Source organism: Manis pentadactyla, chromosome 2 (genome assembly GCF_030020395.1).
Source record: "Manis pentadactyla isolate mManPen7 chromosome 2, mManPen7.hap1, whole genome shotgun sequence".
NCBI classification, from domain to species: domain Eukaryota; kingdom Metazoa; phylum Chordata; class Mammalia; order Pholidota; family Manidae; genus Manis; species Manis pentadactyla.
In genome coordinates, this window is record NC_080020.1 from 22809190 (window position 1) to 22826312 (window position 17123).

At 53.9% G+C, this 17123-nt stretch overlaps 1 protein-coding gene across 4 annotated transcripts in view; it reads right to left on the reverse strand.

The window, feature by feature from the left end:
• NDST1 (N-deacetylase and N-sulfotransferase 1) overlaps positions 1 to 17123 on the reverse strand; it is a 57128-nt gene that overhangs the window by 24015 nt on the left and 15990 nt on the right. For 2 of the 4 annotated variants that reach the window (XM_036881535.2, XM_036881538.2), the window contains exon 2: positions 4245 to 5143. In XM_036881535.2, coding sequence (XP_036737430.2) covers positions 4245 to 4757 — 513 coding nt within the window. In that variant the 5' untranslated portion in view covers positions 4758 to 5143. Of the gene's footprint in view, positions 1 to 4244; positions 5144 to 5599; positions 5718 to 7220; positions 7306 to 17123 lie in introns of those variants that run through there. The other 2 variants (XM_036881536.2, XM_036881537.2) reach the window with 2 other exon arrangements.

Sequence of the window (17123 nt, forward strand, 5' to 3'; positions counted from 1 at the left end):
CTAGAAGAGCAGGTAAGTGGGCAGTCTGCTGGCTCAGGACAGGCTTCTTGGAGAAGACTTGAAAGAATGAGTAAGCATCAACTAGGGGAGAGGAAGGGGCCAAGTGCAAAGACCAGCAAGTGCAAAGTCCCTGGGGAAGCAGAGGCCTCAGCACAGTCAAGGAATAGCAAGAGGCCAGCAGAGTGATCAAGAGGGAGAGGAGGAGATGAGGCAGCGGAGGAGATGAGGCAGCAAGGGCCAGCTGACTCCAGACCTGCAGGTCCCCTGGAGGCCTGAAGTGGCAGTGGGGAGTCATCAAAGACTCCATCAAAGGGTTTTCAACAGAGGAATGACAGGTTCTAATTTGCATTTTAAAAAGATCCATCTGGCCACTGTGAGGAGAATGAGCAGGGTGGTACAAAGCAAGAGTGGACAAAGGGCACCAAACGAGGCTAGGGAGGGAGGCAGGGGGCCCAGGGGGTGCGCAGAGCCATCCTGGAGAGCCGGTGTGGTGAGCACAGTTCCAGGACACTCAGCTGAGTGCTGAGCCTGGAGCTGCATCTGCCCAGAAGGGCGACTTTTACTAATATTCTCCACATAGAGAGGTGTTTTGTTTTGTATTTTTTTTAATTCTCCCAAATGCTACACAGGGTCCTAGCCTTGTAAATCCCAGTAAGGGGCCTACATTCAATTCTCCACACACCAGGAGCACCTCCCAAGCCCCATTCCACCCAGTTCTCAGCCAGCCTCAGGCTGTGAGACCCAATGCAGAGCCCCCTCCAGAGGACACCTCCACAGCCCCAGGCTCCCCACAACCGCTAAGCCAGCACTGGCCAAGGACGGGAACGGCCTGGGCTGCGTGGGGACAAAGGCAGTGGAGCCAGTGACATTTCAGGCTGTCCATCACCTGCTGTGGCCTGGGAAGCCACAGGACCACAGGCACTGGGGATCCTGTTTCAAAGCCCCGATCCTGAGCTAACTGCCAGACACTGGCGGCCCAAGCGGCTGCACAGCTGGGAGATGTCAGGAAGGGAGAAAGGCAAGCTGTGGTGACCCCCTCCGGTCAGCAGTGACAGGAAGCAGCTGGGGAAGGGAGTGGGGAGGCGGAGGGCCACAGCGGGCCTCACTCCACGGGATGGGAGTGCCCCCGTCCCTCAGCACCAAGGACCCACTCCAGAGACGCTAAGTCTTCCAGTGGGATCATGCAGGCAGAGGAAGGAAGAGCCCGGACCCAGGACTGGGAGGCCTGGCAGGGACTCAGAGTAACCAACTGGATGACCTTGGGAACTGCTCCTCGCTGTGCTCAGGCCCCCCACTACTGGAGTAAGTCCTGACATGCCCACCTATGGCTGGGCTAGAAGGCTTGAGTGCTGTTGTCGGATCTTGCCTCTGGCTTACTAGCTGTGTCACTCTAGACAGCCATTTAACATTTCCAGCCTCAGTTTCTTACCTGAAAATAAAGTGCCTGCTTCACAGGGTAGTTGTGAAAATTCACAACATAAGGCCTGCAAAGCAATGAGCTCAACATCTGGCACATAGTAAGTGCATAATAAAGAAGTCAGGAGCCCTTATCAGCCTTCTGCCAGATGTGCGCAGCCCCAGGCCACATGGAGTTGCAATGCCAGGAACCCAGCCTACCCATGAAGCTCTGCTCCCACCCTCAAGGACCTCAAAGGGGCACATGTTGGTCAGAGCCACAGGACCAAGTGCTCCCGCCAGCTGTGTCCACTGACCATGGAGAGGACAAAGCACAGTACCTGCCCATTTTCAGAGGGGCTCTGGGTCCCAGGCACTGTACTAGTGCTTCCCACCTACTGTCTGGTTTTATCTTCAACATGGCCCAGCAAGGCAAGTGCTGTGATCAGCCCACTTCACAGATGCACCGAGCATCCTGCCCAAAGTCACCTGTTCAGAAAGATCTGAACAAGGGCCTGGACTTTGCAGCCCCTGCTTTCACACTGACCTGGAAATCCAGCACCAGGGTGAATTGGAAAGTAATAATCTCCAGCCCCCTGGAGTCCACAACCCCTCTGGATTTGGCAAGCCCAAGGCACAGCCCTGAAGCAAGCCTTGCAAAAAGAGTCGAAAGATGCAACTTGACCACCAGAGGGCTCTCATTTGAGCAGAAAGTCACAGGCCTCTGCTCAAAACCCAGGAGTCGTCTTACCTTTAGCAATAAGGTAGGAAGAGCAGGACCTGGAATTGCCACTCTGAGCACATCCCTGCCTCTCCCTGCATCCCGTGTTCACCTTCTGTAGAGCAAGGAACTGGGGCCAGGTGTGATCTAAGCTCTGTTGAACCAACTGGGCCCAGTGACCCAATGACTACTGCAGCTCACGGCCTGGTCCCTGGAGACTGGGGGAGCTCTGTTTGCTGGATATGGCAATGCAATTCTCCTGAATAAACAGTATTTGAGGCTCCTACAGTGGTTAAGACTAAAGCCTCTGCAGCCAGACTACCTGGATTCAAATCCTAGGTCTGTACTTGTTAGAAGTGTGACTTCACTCCTCTTTGCCTCAGTTTCCTTCTCTCTAAAGTCAGGATGATATCCACCTGCCATGGAGGATGGTTTATGAGTGTTAAATGAGTTAATGTGCATACGGCAGAGGACAGTGCATAGCGCTCGGTGAGCACTCAATAAATGTCAGCCATTGTGATGCTTCTCAGACCTGGGGCTCTGAGTCAAACTTAATGAAGTTCATGGCAGTAAATGGAACAGAGTCCAGGATAAAAGAAAAGCCAGACAATGAAGACCATCTGACGTTATGCCACTGGAAAGCCATAAACCAGGCCAGCCTTTCTCAGAGGTGCTCTGAAAAAAGGGCTTTGTGATCAAGCAAGTTGGGAAGCAAATCTCCGCAGGGTGCTCTGCAGCGGGACATCTGAGGGCCTTCAGTACCTTGGCCGATGAAGCCTTTCTCGGTGACAGAGCACCCTGCTGCGCCAGTGCATGAAGGAACACGCTGTGGGAGCCCTCAGCTAGACCAGGCTCCCCCCCGGCACACAGCACAGGGCCCAGCGCACAGCAATCCTGGGGATGCCTGCACACCTATCAGTGGACATGGGCCACTTCTTACCCCACTCATGCCAAGCAAAATCCTTCTTCAGGACCTGCATGCTGACCTTCCCCTCTCCCTGGAAGGCCCTGCACACAGACAGCCACGCGGTCCTTCTCTCACTTCCTTCCAGTCGTTTTATCAAAGATGACTTCCCTGGCTGTTCTATCAAAAACTGCATCAACCACCCATACCCATCACCCTGTGCCCATCCCCTGCTTTATTTCTTTTTGTACTTACCACCACCTGCTACGTGGTGTGTTTGTTTGCTCACTATCTTTCACCCACCCCACCCTGCTGCACTGAAATGGCAGCTCCATGACAGCAGGGACTTTGTACACTCTGATCACCACTATGTCCCCAGTGTCTAGCAAAGGACCTGGAACATAGTAAGTGCTCAGTAAATATTTACTGAATGAAGAAACAGATGCCCCCAAGCACCCAACTAGAGTCCCAACCACCCATCGTGCAGGTCAGAGTTCTCTGGCCAGAGTCTCTGGGTCGCCCATCCAGCTGTTTCCAACTTCCTCCCCAAGAAGAGCTTCTCCATGCCACTTTAAGCAAGGACTCTGATCCCAGGCATCATTCTAGGAGCCCCACAGAGACCAGAATAGTTCACCTACCCACTGGGACTTCTTTCTCCTCTCTTCCAGTGCAAAATGGCTCTGGTCCACGAGGTGCATAAACTCCACATCCCACCACAGCCAAAAGGAAAGAGCCCAGTATCCAGAGCCCAATCTATCTAAGTCTGAGTTCAAATTCTGCTCTCCCACTTACAGGCTGCATTAGCCTCAGACAGATAACCTTCCTGAGCCATGGTTTGCCCATCTGCAAAATGGAGACACACCTATCCCTTGGGAGGATTGCCATGAGAGGTTTTGAGGGACCTAGCAGAGCATATCCTCTCCTAACCTGCACCTATCCCTGGAGTCTCCTCTAGGTAAGTGCCTGCTGTGCGCCAGGAGCCATTTCTGCCCAGCAGACCTAAAAAAAGCTAACACTTGAAAAGCATTTACTATGCACCAGGCACTGTGCACTCCTGTGCTTTACATATACTTACCCATTAACTTTGTGACAACCCCAGGAGGTAGGCACTGCCCCGGCACCCACTTTATGAGGAAAGTCAGGCATTCAAGCTAACAAGGGTAGAGATGGCATTCAAACTCAGCTGGAAGCCTTAATTGCTGGTGGACCCCACTCCCCGCATACCTTGAAGAAGCCAATGATGCCCACGCCATAGGCCACACAGTACTTGTCCAGCAGCTCCCGGTTCCAGGCATCCAGGTTGACGTACTTGAGGATGTTCTCATAGATGATGAGGGCAAAGCGGCCACGGCCCTTGTCAGTGAGCGTAGGCATATCACCCTTGCCTGGTGCGATCTCTGTACGGTACTTGAAGCGGCTGGACTCGAGGATGGCCACCACCTCCTGGCCCAGCTGTGAGTAGAGGCTCTCCACAAACACCAGCACCAATGGGTCTGTGCGGGAAGGGATGGCCGCTTGCATGGGCTTGAGCGGCAGCAGGCGGCTGGGGGCCACAGGGGGTGGGTCCCCACAGTCAGGCTCAGGGGCGTCCGCCGAGGGCTCCAGGTCCCGCTTCCAGCCATATAGGTAGTAGGCCGAGACAAAAACGCTGAACAGGCAGAAGATGAACAGCAGGAAAAGGACAGCCTGTGGGGACACGTGCCGACACAGCCTGCGGAGGCGCGCCAGGGCGGGCATGCTGGCCCCCAAGACCTCAGCCACCAGAGGCCCGGCCTGCCCTGGCCACCCCAAGGCCCCACGCAGGAGGAGACACTACAGTTGTCACTGACCAACAGATTCACAGAGATTTAACAAGTGAGGCCCTTGGTGGGCAGCAGGAGTGGGGATCCGGGCCCCTGGCCCTTCCTCCCAGCCAGGGGCACAGTCCACAGACTGGTTGCGCTCCTTCCTTCCTCTGCGCCCCTTTATGTCACCATGGCAAACCCCAACGTGGTCCTGTGCACAGCAGAAGTGCCCCCAGGGCGTCAGGGCCTCCTGGGAGGGCTGGACAGTGGGCCGAAGGACACCAGGCAGGTGTGGGGGTGCCGCATGCCACTCATTCGGTGGGGTCTCTGGGGCCAAGGCTGTGGAGAACAGGAGCATCAGAAGGTAGAAAGTCAGAGAGTGATACCTGGTGGCCCACTGACTGTGGGCACATAGGACCTGACCTAGGTGGGCCCGGGGTTTAAGCCCTGTTGCCCAGCCTGGTCACATGACTTGGGGCAAGCTCCTTGACCTCTCTGAGCCTCAGCTGCCCCATCTGTGAAACGAAGCTGCCAATAATACCCACCTCACGCAAGGCTGGGGGAGCAAGCCCAATACGTGTATAAATCACTTAGCATAGTACCTACCTAGCATATGGTTGTCTACAATAGTAGTTGCTATTTATTATAATTATCAGAGACCAAGACCAGACCAAGAAAAACTTCGGAAGCAGGAAGGCAGAAGTGATACAATACACATCGGCAAGGCTTGGGAGCTGGAGGTGGAATTCTAAATCATGACCAAACATCACATCCTCACGGCCCCCTCTGACTTACCTGCAGGGCATCCCCAATCATTTCTCCTTCTGAATGGGCCCAGCAGCCCCACCCAACAGAGAAAGGTGTGAGGCTCGGGCGGCACAGCCAAGCCAGGACTCCAACCCAGGGCTGTGACCCACCAGTGGCTTGGCTGTACCAGAACTGAGAAGATAGAGATGCCCCTCTCCAGCAGCAGTGACCTCATCTGTGGATTGTAACTGAGTAAACGTGCTCAAGGAGCTTGGCAGAGCAACACTTCACCAGCAGCTGTTACTATTTGCCCCTAATGCAACAGGACCTCTCCTCCTCGGGGGTCCGTGCCCGCCGGCCGGGACAGCGGGTGATGAAACTCCCTACTCTGAGGATCCTGAGCTTACTGAAGCACCAGCAGGAAACCATGTCCCTAACTGGATTTGTCCACCCAGGCAGCCGGAGGCTGGGCTCCCGCTTCCCCCTCAGCCTGATGCCCCCAGGACATGCTGCCTGCAATGGTGTCACTGGACAGTTAATGAGGACTTCACACCTACACCCCTGAAACAAAGGCCCCCATTATTTCCTCACCCGAAACATCACCCCCCACCACAGCCCGCCAGTCTCCCTCCAACAGGAGGGGAGGCAGATGCTGGAAGCCAGCAGGAGGTGGGCTTTCCTGGGCCGTGGGGCCAGGGTGGGAATGTAAGCCCAAGACCCAGCCTTGGGGATGAAGATCAGATCCCTCCCAGCCCCAAGGCTATACGGTGCGCTGGCTCGGGCAGAGCACAAGAGACCCAACTGCACTTCCAGGAACTCAGCCTAGAGGTGGTAACTGCAGAAGTGTGTAGAGTGCCCCCACTGAGAATTTCAATCCCAGTGCTGTTTATAATAGCAAATGCTCAACAATAGGGCATTATCTTCGGTAATTATAATGCAAACATGTGCTAGAATCTCAGGCAGCCATTCACAATACGTGGAAGAAGGACATTTACTGAAACAGAAACAGAATTACCATATATATTGTTAAAGTGTAAAACACTTATAAAACAATAGGCATAGCCATATTTCTGTTAAAAATTTTTATGCATAGGCCAGAAACTGGTGCTAAACCAAAAAATAACCACTAACAAAGATTACCTCTGAGTGATTTTACTTTCCTTTTTTTTCTAAAATTTCCACAAAATCATTATTTTTGTGAAAATAAGAGAAAAGTTTTTAAAAGATGTGCTCAGAAGCAAGAGGCAGGGGTGTGAAATGAGGACATACCTTGGACCCACCCAGGTCTGCTCCCAGTTCTGCCCTGACATGCTGTTGTACCCAGGGCACACTCTGCCCCTCTCTTGGCTTGCAGCCCATTAAAGAGGGGCTTGGATCAGATGATCTCTGGGGGTTCTTCCTTCTGATATTCTGTAATTCAGTCCCTACTTCGTGCCAGCACCAATGGAGAACCCCAAGGCAGTTACGAGAACAGGCATTTACAATTCAGTGGGAACGTGACAGGGGGAGAGGGAGGGTATCCGAGAGCAGCAGGGGCACTTAACTCCACTGGGGAGGGGGGCGGGCAGGGGCGCGGAAGGCTTCCCGGAGGAAGTGGGAAACACCACCTGAACTGACCAGAAGAACAAGGAAAGGTTGACCAGGGGTAGGAAGAGGGAGAAGCACATACCACAGTTTGGAGATAAGGGAGTGTCTAGAACTTTCCAGGGACTCTGCAATCCCAGTTGGGAGCAGGGCAAGAAGGGGCAGGTTTCCTGGGTGGAGGCAGGAAGGCTGGGGTCATTGGTTCTGTTTATTCCCAGGTTGCCACCATGACCCATTCCCACTAATAAGGGCAGCCCTCTGCCCTGGGCCACAGGGATCTCTACCCCTCAGTTGAGCAGGACGGAAGCACAGTGAGTGGGGAGGTAAATCTGCTTGGGGGCACCTGCCCACTCTGGCCACCCAACCCACTTCCCCTGCAGGCCTGGGCACTGTGGTCACTGGTCCTCAGTCAACTGTATGAACAGCCTTGCAGCATATGTATTAATGATGCAACCAGCAGAGTATCAGGTGTCTGGAGGTCATGGACCCCTATAGGAATCTGACATTTTCCCATAAAAAATAGGCATCTATGCTGGAAACTGTTGTGACAATTTCAAGGAGTCCAGACCCCACGCCATCAAGCCCATCCATGGACCCAAAGCCCCTAGGTTAATAGAGCCTAAAGGTTACACGTGCAGACTGTGGCTTGCAGGGGTTACACAGTGGCTCCATTCAAACCCAAGCCCCACCACCCAGTAGATATGTAATCTTCAGCAATTTATTTAATTTCTCGGTGCCCCCAGTTTCTTAATCTATAAAACAAGAAAACTTGACATACTTCCCAAAGTGGTGAACATTACATGGCTGACACGTATGAAGAGCTCAGAATCATGCCTGGCATACAGCACTGAATACAGTCAGCAGTATTATCACGCACTCTTGTTTCTTATGTAACATACTCGCCATGTGGGTAACAACTGGGCCCACAACGCACTGGCAAGTCAGCTCAGTTCTTTGTCTCTCTTAAGTCCCTGCAAGCCTTTGGAATCCCAAACCCTCAGGTTTTAGGGGCTGCGGCCTTTCCCAGGGGCTGGGTGACTGGGCAGGGACCAGATGGTCAGAGGCCAGGAGGCCAAGGCCATGGCAAGGCCGGGGCCAGAGGAGGGGTTAAGGGAGGAGACAGCGAGCCAACTAGCCTCTGTCCCCAGAGAAGGCCAAATACCTGAGGGTGGGCATACACACATGGGGGGCAGTTGCTTTGTAAACAAAGTGCTAGCTACAAGCATGCTGGCAAGGGGGCCTCCAGCACTGACCCCACGGCAACCCTCTCAAAGGCCTGGTGCCACCCACTCAAGGCCCTCCACACCCTCCATGCCCACCTGCATTCCAGAGCCCCTGTGGCTCAAGAGATGGAGAACTGCAGGGCTTCTACTCGCAGGAGCTACCCAGGTCTCAAAGACAGCTGGTGGCCGAGGCCTCAGAGCCTTCCTACCACCCTGGGCCTGTCTGGGCCTTGCCCACATCACCAGCCATTTTCCTCAACTCCAGCCTCACCCAACCAGTCACCAATCTTGGTCATGCATTTAGGCCTTTGCTAATCAAGTTCCCATTGCCTGGAATACCTCCCCTGCCCCTTGGGACGCTTATTCATCCTTCAAGACCCCAGCTCCAATGTCATCACCTCTCTGAAGTCTTCTCTCCCCACTCCACCCCCTTCCTGCCCCATGTCCCATTCCTCAGGCTCCCACCTTATCACCACTCCATGGTAGGAGGATGAAAACCAGGACCCTCAGGCCAAGAGAGGGCACAGATGTGTGTCCTTTGGCTTGCACAGCATTTTCTCTTTAATTTGACATTAGTTACCAACATTCTAAAATCAGGAGAGTTCACATAAAAGTCAGAACATCTAACTTTTCTATAAAAAGAGCCTTACGGGCAGCACTGGGCATACATGCCCACTGGCCCTCGGCTGAGGCACTTACAGCACAGGCCTCTCACAGGCCAGCCAGGTGTTTTCCACTAACACAGCCCACAGCCAACTTACTTCCCTCCTTGGCTTCCTGCACAGCCCCTGGGTGCACGTGAGCACAGGGTCCGTGCGAAGCAGGCTCAGAGGCTTCCACCTGCGGCTTTGCACTCTGTGGCCTGCAGATGCTGGAGCAGGAGCAGGACCAGGACCCACTGACCCCGCCGTGCCTGGAGCCTGGCACACAGTGGCCCTCCACAAATACCAATTTCCTTCCTTCCCCGTTCCCACATGTCTGGGGGCCTCAAAGGGCAGGGACAAGCCTGATTCATCATGGAAGCTCCCACCACTTTCCCCAGGCATAGGTCCTAACTGAGGACTCAGAGTATGAATGAATGAGCTGCTGTTACTAGTCCTGATTATATAGGCATGGAGGCTAAGGTTCCAAGGTGAAGTGACCTGCCACAGTGACATAGGAAACTGTTAAATCTTGGCTCAACCAGGTTTCCTTTCTGACTTCAAATCTGGCCTTTAATTCCTCCATGAAACTCAGGGATTTCTGTAAAAAAATAACAACATAATACCATTACAATTATCATTTTATTTTCCCCGCTACCATGTATTGAGCATTTACCATGAGCCTGGCACTGTGCTATGCACTTTTATATACCTTATCTTATCTAATCCTTACAACTAATACTGTCATTATTCACATTTACAATTGAGGAAAATCAGGTTCAGAGAGGTTAAGTCACTCGGACAAAGTCACACAGCTAGTCAGTGGCAGAGCTGAAATCTGACCCTGGACCCCCATGAGGATGAGATGGCTCCAAAGTTGGAGAGGAACCTTGGCTGAGATGGGGGAGCGCATGAGGAGGGGTCAGCCACTGAGGCCTCCAGCCCTCAGCCAGGCTCCCTCTGTGCTCTCCCAACCCCAAGCCCAGCTCTCCCTGCCAAGGTGCAGGGGATAATGAATGAGATGCTCTGGTAGTCAAGGAGACACCATGACAACACCACACTTTCAGAAATGCCACGGTAACGGCGGCCTCTGCTCTGGAGTCGTAAGTCACTCTCTACCCTGCCCTCTACCACCAGACCGTTCTGGTTTCCCCACAATCCTCTCTAGGCCCCAGAGGTACAAGGACCTTCTCAAGACCAAGCTGTCTGGAGATTAGGGCTGGGGAAGGGGTCCAGGATGGATCAGTGGGCTCCAGGGGTGAAACCAAGAGTTTCCAGAGGCCGAGTTTCCTGTGCCTTCCACAGCGACATGCACCGAGTGACCCAACTCCCATGTACTTGTTCCCAACTATGTGCAGCAGGCCTCCTGTGAAGGGCTAGATGCACCACCCTGCTTCATCCCAACAACCTGGCAGGTAGCAGTGCAGGGGCTGCTAGTACCACATTAAGGACTCAGGCGGGGGCCAGCCTACCTATTTAAATCTTGCTTCCATTATTTACTAGTCTTGTAACCTTTGAGCAAATCTCTCAACCTGAGCCTTGGTTTCCCCAAGTGTAAAGAAATGGTTTATCTATCTTGCAGAACTGTTGCCAAGACCAAGAGAGAACATGTGTGTGAAACAGTTCAGTGCCCGGCACACAGTGATACAGGCTAATAAAATAATTATTCATTTAACAGATTTGGAAACTGAGGCTTAGGAAGAAACTGGCCCAAGGCCACATAACAAATTAATAGTAAATCCAGAAAGAGGAAGCGAGGTCAGGTTTGGGAGCACACTGGAAGTCAGGGGCAGGCAGATGATCCATTCCCTGTCCTCTCAGTCTGTACTTACCAAGCACCACCGTATACCCAGCATGGCGCCAGGCAGGGATAAGGTAGGCCATGGCCCCAAGGTTTTACGTCTCCAGTGTGCTACTGTGCAGGTGAATGTCCCATAGTCCCACGTGGTCCCCCAGCCCAGACTGTATTTCCTGCCTAGGTCATTCCTGACTGTGCCTCCTAAGTCCCCCACATTTCCATGCACACAAACACCCAGGCAAATGCACATAGTGTTGACATGTTCAATGGTGTCATCCCAGGTATGTGGGCCACAGGCACAGGCATGGGATGGGAGGCTAAGAGGAGGTGCAGGCAGGCTCCAAAGTCTCTGAATGGGTGCCTGAGTTTGGGAGAGGAGAGGTGGCTGCAGCCCCAGCCATGGTAGCTTCCCTGAGATGCCAAGGGCACTCCCCACAGCTGACCCAGCTCCTTGCAGCTTGTCAGCCCCACAACACAGTCACACCACCACCCACTATCCAGCCACACCCCATAGCCTCCACCAGGCACCCTGCCCCAGCCTGCCCCACCCACCATGCACAGTGTAGCAGAGAAAATCCTCCACAGTTGCTTCCCAGCTGTGCAGGTATGTCTCCAGTGCAATTACACCCCTACGAGGCTGAGACCAGAAGCAAATCCTCCTCTGCTGGAATTCGCTGCACATCCCATCCCCCACAGCCCAGCAGTGTTGCCTGGCTGGGAGCCAAGCTGCTGCCTGTCACCAGCTCAGAGCCCAGGGCCACCACCAAGGGACTGTCGGCTGTTTGGCTCAGGCCTCAGGGTCACAGCATGTGCAGTCCACCCTGCAGTGAGCGCATGGGGACACTGAGGCCCAGAGAGAGAAAAGGACCCCCTGGGTTGTACCAGCCAGGCCTACCCAACCCCGACCTACATTAGAACCATTTTCCTGTCCACTGAAATCCTGCCCATCCTCCCCCAAGGCCAGCCTCAGCCGAGTGTGGGTATCCAAGTCCTAGGTAAGTTCCCCTCTGCAACCCACCACACACACAGTGCCAGATTTACGCTGTGAGACACCAGCTGCTCTGGGGCACAGTCTCAGATGTCATGTCTAGGACATTAGTCTCCCAACTTCACCGAACGCTTTCGAAGGAAAAGCAGCCTCCTACCATGGGAGATGCTCAAGAGCAATGTGCCCTTGTCATTTATCTTCCCTCTTTTGAATCTCCTATGAAGACTCTCCAAGCTAAATATACTAATCATATGACCACTCACGTATTAGACACGACATGCCTGTACTACAACGCCAGTATTTAACCCTTACAGTAGCACCATGACCTACATACATTCCCCTCATTTTACAGATGAGGAAACTGAGGTCCAGAGGGAACCCGTGCCTTGCTCCAGCCCACAAGCTAATGAGTGGGCAACGGGATCCAGCACAGAGCCGCTGGGCTTCACAGCCTGGGCTCATCATCCCACAGCCACATGGGCCCTCTGTGCCCACCGGGGATGGCTAGCACACCCCACATTCCCTTCTTGGCTACCTCTGAATGGTACTCTTTCTGTTTTTGTTTTCATCCATTTTATGTGTATGTAAACATCAAAGCAGCTCCTAATGATCCTTCTAAGAAGCAGACCCACAAATCATCAAGCAAAGCAGAAAGCACTGGTTCGGTCCAGGTTCTCACCCTGGCTTTGCTCTGGGTTCCCCAGCAGGGAATGCCCTACAAAAAGACTCAGGAACTTAGACCCCATTGGCTGAGAATTTGTCTTTCTTCCAACAAGGCTTGAGCTGAGAGGTAACCTTTGTACCAGCTCTGAAGAAAGAGTTTAACGGAGCAAACAAACGAGACAGTTTGCAGAGAGGGGCAGAGTGGGGAGCACGACAGGTCAGGACCAGATGCCCTCCTGTCGCAAGAACAAAGTGCTCTACAGTCCCACAGAAGCTCCTAACGCAGACAAGGTGGGCAGGCCCCTCACAAAGTATGCTCTCTGTTAGCCCATGAGCTTCCCCAAATAGGGCTTTCTCCACCCAACTCCAAATCCATTTACAACAGTCAAATCTATTCCTAACTATTTTTTTTAGGCTCATATCATAGACACTCAAAAGACCTTATTTCCTTGCAAATATCACATAACCTCCCTCGCTGACAGCAGCCAGCAGTGACTGAGCACCTGTTAACACACCAGGCCATAAGGGCTGCACTGAGAAGGGTCCCTGATTTACCACCTCCAGTCCTCGCACCTTGACAAGTGGTATCAATGATATATGCATTTTACAGATGAGGAAACCTAAGCTCAGAGGGTAAGCAACAGACTTAAGATCACACAGATGGGCAAAGGTGGAGCTAGGATTGCCCCAAGCCAGCCCACCTTGGAGCCCCTGCTTGTAACCTCTATAGAGTCCTGCTGCCCAGCATTCCACACCATTCTTGAGCAAGGTCTACAGTCCAGAGCACACCCAGAGAGGCTTGCTGCAGGTGATCAGATCCGGCTGCCTAACTGCAGGCTGTCCCAGCTTCTCCAGCAACACAAAAGCCTCCACCAGCAGAGAGGGGTACCACAGGTCCCCAGAAAGGCAGGACCTCAGCCAGAGGGTCCTCATCTTCCCCTGCCCTGGGAGCTTCTGTCATGCCATACAGGCAGGGACCCCCATGAGAAAGAGGGGCTATCTCCATGCCCCAGACAGAGGCTTCACGCTAAGAAAGAGGAGAGGCTGGAGTGGGGGTCCAGAGCAGGAGATCTCCACTAACAGGGACAAAGTGAAGCACAGTGGCGACTGGCATGCCTGACATGTCTGCTCATGACTTCATTGATTCATCATTTCCTTCCAATAAGGTAAAAACAAGTTTATCATGCCTTGAACTTCTCCCAAGTACAAGCACTGCAGAGAAGCCAGGGAATGCTGGTCAGCCCCAGCCCCTGACCTCCTGCATGCCCACCCCAGGTTGTCAGATGCCTCCCAAAAGGTTCTGAGAAGGAAGTGTACTTGGAGGGTCTCCATCTCGTGGATGCAGAAGGCAAAATCCATGTAGCCTGGAGTCACATCAGCAATCCCAGTGCCTCCACTTGCTCCCTGGGTGCCTCTGGGGGAGACCCTTCCCTTCTCTGAGCCTCCTTCCTCAGTCGGCAAGTGCAGGTGTGGACTAGATCTGAAGACCACCTGGGTTATGGAACCCTTTGAGAACCTAATGAAGGCTGGTAGTGGGCTCTCCCCAGACAGTTACCACATTCCACACAAATTCAGGGTGGCTGTGACCAGCCCCCACCGAAAGCAAGACCATGGAAACTCTCTAGGGGTCCCTCTGGCTTTGATAAGCTGAGGACAGGACAGAGGCCATGAATGTCTAAACATCTGGACCTCACCACTCCAGCTCCCTCCATGGCCATGTGGTAAACCTACTCTCCGACCTGTTGGCTTCAGTAAGTTTGCAGGCTTGCCGAGCTATCAAGAGAAGCCACATAAGAGGCTGAGCCCTTCCTTCCCATCACTCAGCTGCTGTTGCCTTCTCCCTGGAGCAGCCCTGGGAGCTGGGACACTTGACAGACCTGCAGATAGGACCCAGTGTCAGGCACTAGCCTGTCTCAACCCCTGCACTCCTGGGCCCCTCCTGCCTGGGGGAGAAATGCTCACACTGCAGGTACACATAGATCCAGGTACACATAGATCCAGACAGACCTGGGAGGACTAGACAGGAGGAAGGGGATTAGGGAATATGGTCAGAGGATACAGGGAGGCCAGGGAGAGAAGGACAAGATCCACCAAAGCTCCAGGCAGCAGCCCCTCAGCTCCACTTCACTTCACCGTGGCCTCTTACTGGCTCTACGCTCCTCACTTAACACTTGTGCATCTAATTCCAGAGCCAGGACAAATGGCATTACTGTCAGCCCAGTCCCCTGAGAGGGAGGGAGAAGGTGGTCCTAAGGCTCCCTGAGCCACTAACCACACTCCTGGAAGCCTCCAGCCCCCTCCCCACTCCCCCTGCCACACACATACACACACACACACACACACACACACACTGTCCCTTGCCAAAGGCCACCAGCCCCTACCTCCTATAGGATGTCCTGCCCGATTGTGCCCCACATCCAAGGACCCTGCAGCAAAGGATGCCTCCCACCTGGAAGTGCCTTCTAGAGAAGAGGGGAAAGCACGTCCCCAACCCTCATGCCAACAGGCCTCCTGGTTCCTCTCAAGAAAGGTGACAGCCAGCAATGGAGGCGTCTCCCCAGCAGCAAGAACACCTGGGCTCTAGCTGCAGCTCTGCTTGACTTCCTATGTGACCGAAGCAAGGCCCTTCCAACCTCCAGAGCTGGTTCCCCACCTGTCCCGAGAAGAGGAAGAAGGCCTGCTGGTGGTCACAGTGTCTGTGATGCTGGCTTCTGGCCATCACCTCCACCCCCACTCACCTGCCAGGCCCTGCCGCACCCTGCAGAGGAGTAAGAGCGGTGAGCACCCTGTGCTGGAGAGTTGAGGTGCTGGGAAAGGGCTTTAGGAAGCCCAGGGAGGAGAAGCACCTTGGCAATGGTCACACAGGCAGCTGGAGAAGGGCCAGGCTAGCCTAGATTTGCTCTTCAGCAGCAAACGCATAAGAGTGCTCACCTGCAAAAAAAATGCCTATTTAAAGGACACTAAGGAAAGAGCACGGGAGACTTGCTAATGGCAGGATTTCAGGCCCCTAGAACAGCAGTAGAAAAAAAGAAGGATGGTATGTTTACACATGTGGAGCTTGGGGATAGACTGGCTGACTGTCCAAGGTCCCCTCCTGTCACACCTTAAGGGTGGTCAAGGATCTGGCCAGTCCCAGGTAAACCCTAGGAATCCCTGCGGGAATCAGCGGCCTGGGCCACCTCTTAACAAGTTATCTGCAGCCCAGCTGGCAGGCCCTGCAGTGGTGATCAGGAGGGTAGCCCAGATGGCCGCCCCGAGACCAGGCTGCCCACAAGACACAAAAGCCTTGGGGAAGTTGAAAAGGCTCCAGGCCTTGTGACCTCAAGGGAAGCCAGGGGCATGGCGGGCAACAAAGGGGAAGGGAAAGCTCTGAGGCACTAGGAGCAGAAGCCCCCTGATCTCCTGGAGACTGGTGGGCATGACATGGGGCCTGCTGAGACCAGGCAGGCTTACTCAGGGCACACATGAAAGTGGTCTCATCCCTCCCGACTCGCTGGGCTTGTCACCACGACAGGAGCCGCTGCCAACATGCCTCGGGTGTGAGGGGCTCAGCATGCTTATGTGGCGGCACAGCTGGCAGGGGAAAGGGCTGGAGGTGGGGGAGGCGGAGGGGAATGTCTCGCCGCCTCTGGCACACAGACAGCTAGAGAGCAGAAACAAGAGTGAAGAGCGCTGGGTGACCTACTTACACAGGGGCCCAAGAGACCGCAGTGAGACTCCAGAAGGAGCTCACGGGGGACCCTGCTCCCCCAGGCTCAGAGACGGGAGCACTAGTCCCAGACCAGGGCAGGGCGGGGTGAGTGCTGCACAAGCGCCAGTCTCAGCACTGCTGGGCACCTGCCCCACAGAGCAGGCGCTGTGCCCCGCGGCCCCAGGGAAGGAGTGCTGCCTGATGTCTGCCTCTGGGGGCCTCACCTAGGCCCAGCCTTGCACTAACCTGCCAGTGACCCAGTCAAACCACTCCCCTCCACTGCTCCTTCACCTCACCCCTTTCCTGGGCCTTGTTTTGTTTACCAGTAAAATGGAGTAGCACCAGACGATGCCACAGCCCATCCCCAGGAATGGGCACCACGGCTCCCACTCACTGCCATCCATCAACCCATCAGTTACCATTCTTCAGGCAGAAAACACATTATACAACGAGTCTACATAAATGTGTGCCGGACCCTTTGCTAAATGCTTGGCCTCCACTTCATCAGGGCCTCATCTTACCAATGAGGAAACTGAGGCTCATGGTAGTTAAGCAACTTGCTAAGGCTTCCAGTTGGTAAGTGCTTAGCTGAGATTTGAACCAGTGTCTGGCTTTAATCCTACAGTCCATGGCATCAGCCCAGATAACCTAAAACCCACTAGGGCCTGGAAGACGCCATCAGGTCTTTGCACCTCCCACATCTTCGGGTGCACAATGCTGAAGCTGACGTGAACGGCAGGCTGGTGGAGGCCAAGAGCAAGTGGGCAGGGATGGAAAGCCGCATGGATGCTGAGCATCTGCAGGTCAACCAGCCTCCAGCCCAGCCAGCTGTCCACCACTGTGGCTATAATGTCCTCATCGCCATCAGTACATCAGAGCCATGGCTGTGCCAGCTTTTAATCATTATGCAGAAGCAAATCCTTTTCACAGACATCACTTTGGTCATGTGACAACCCTGTAAGAACATAGCAGGGATTTCTTCTG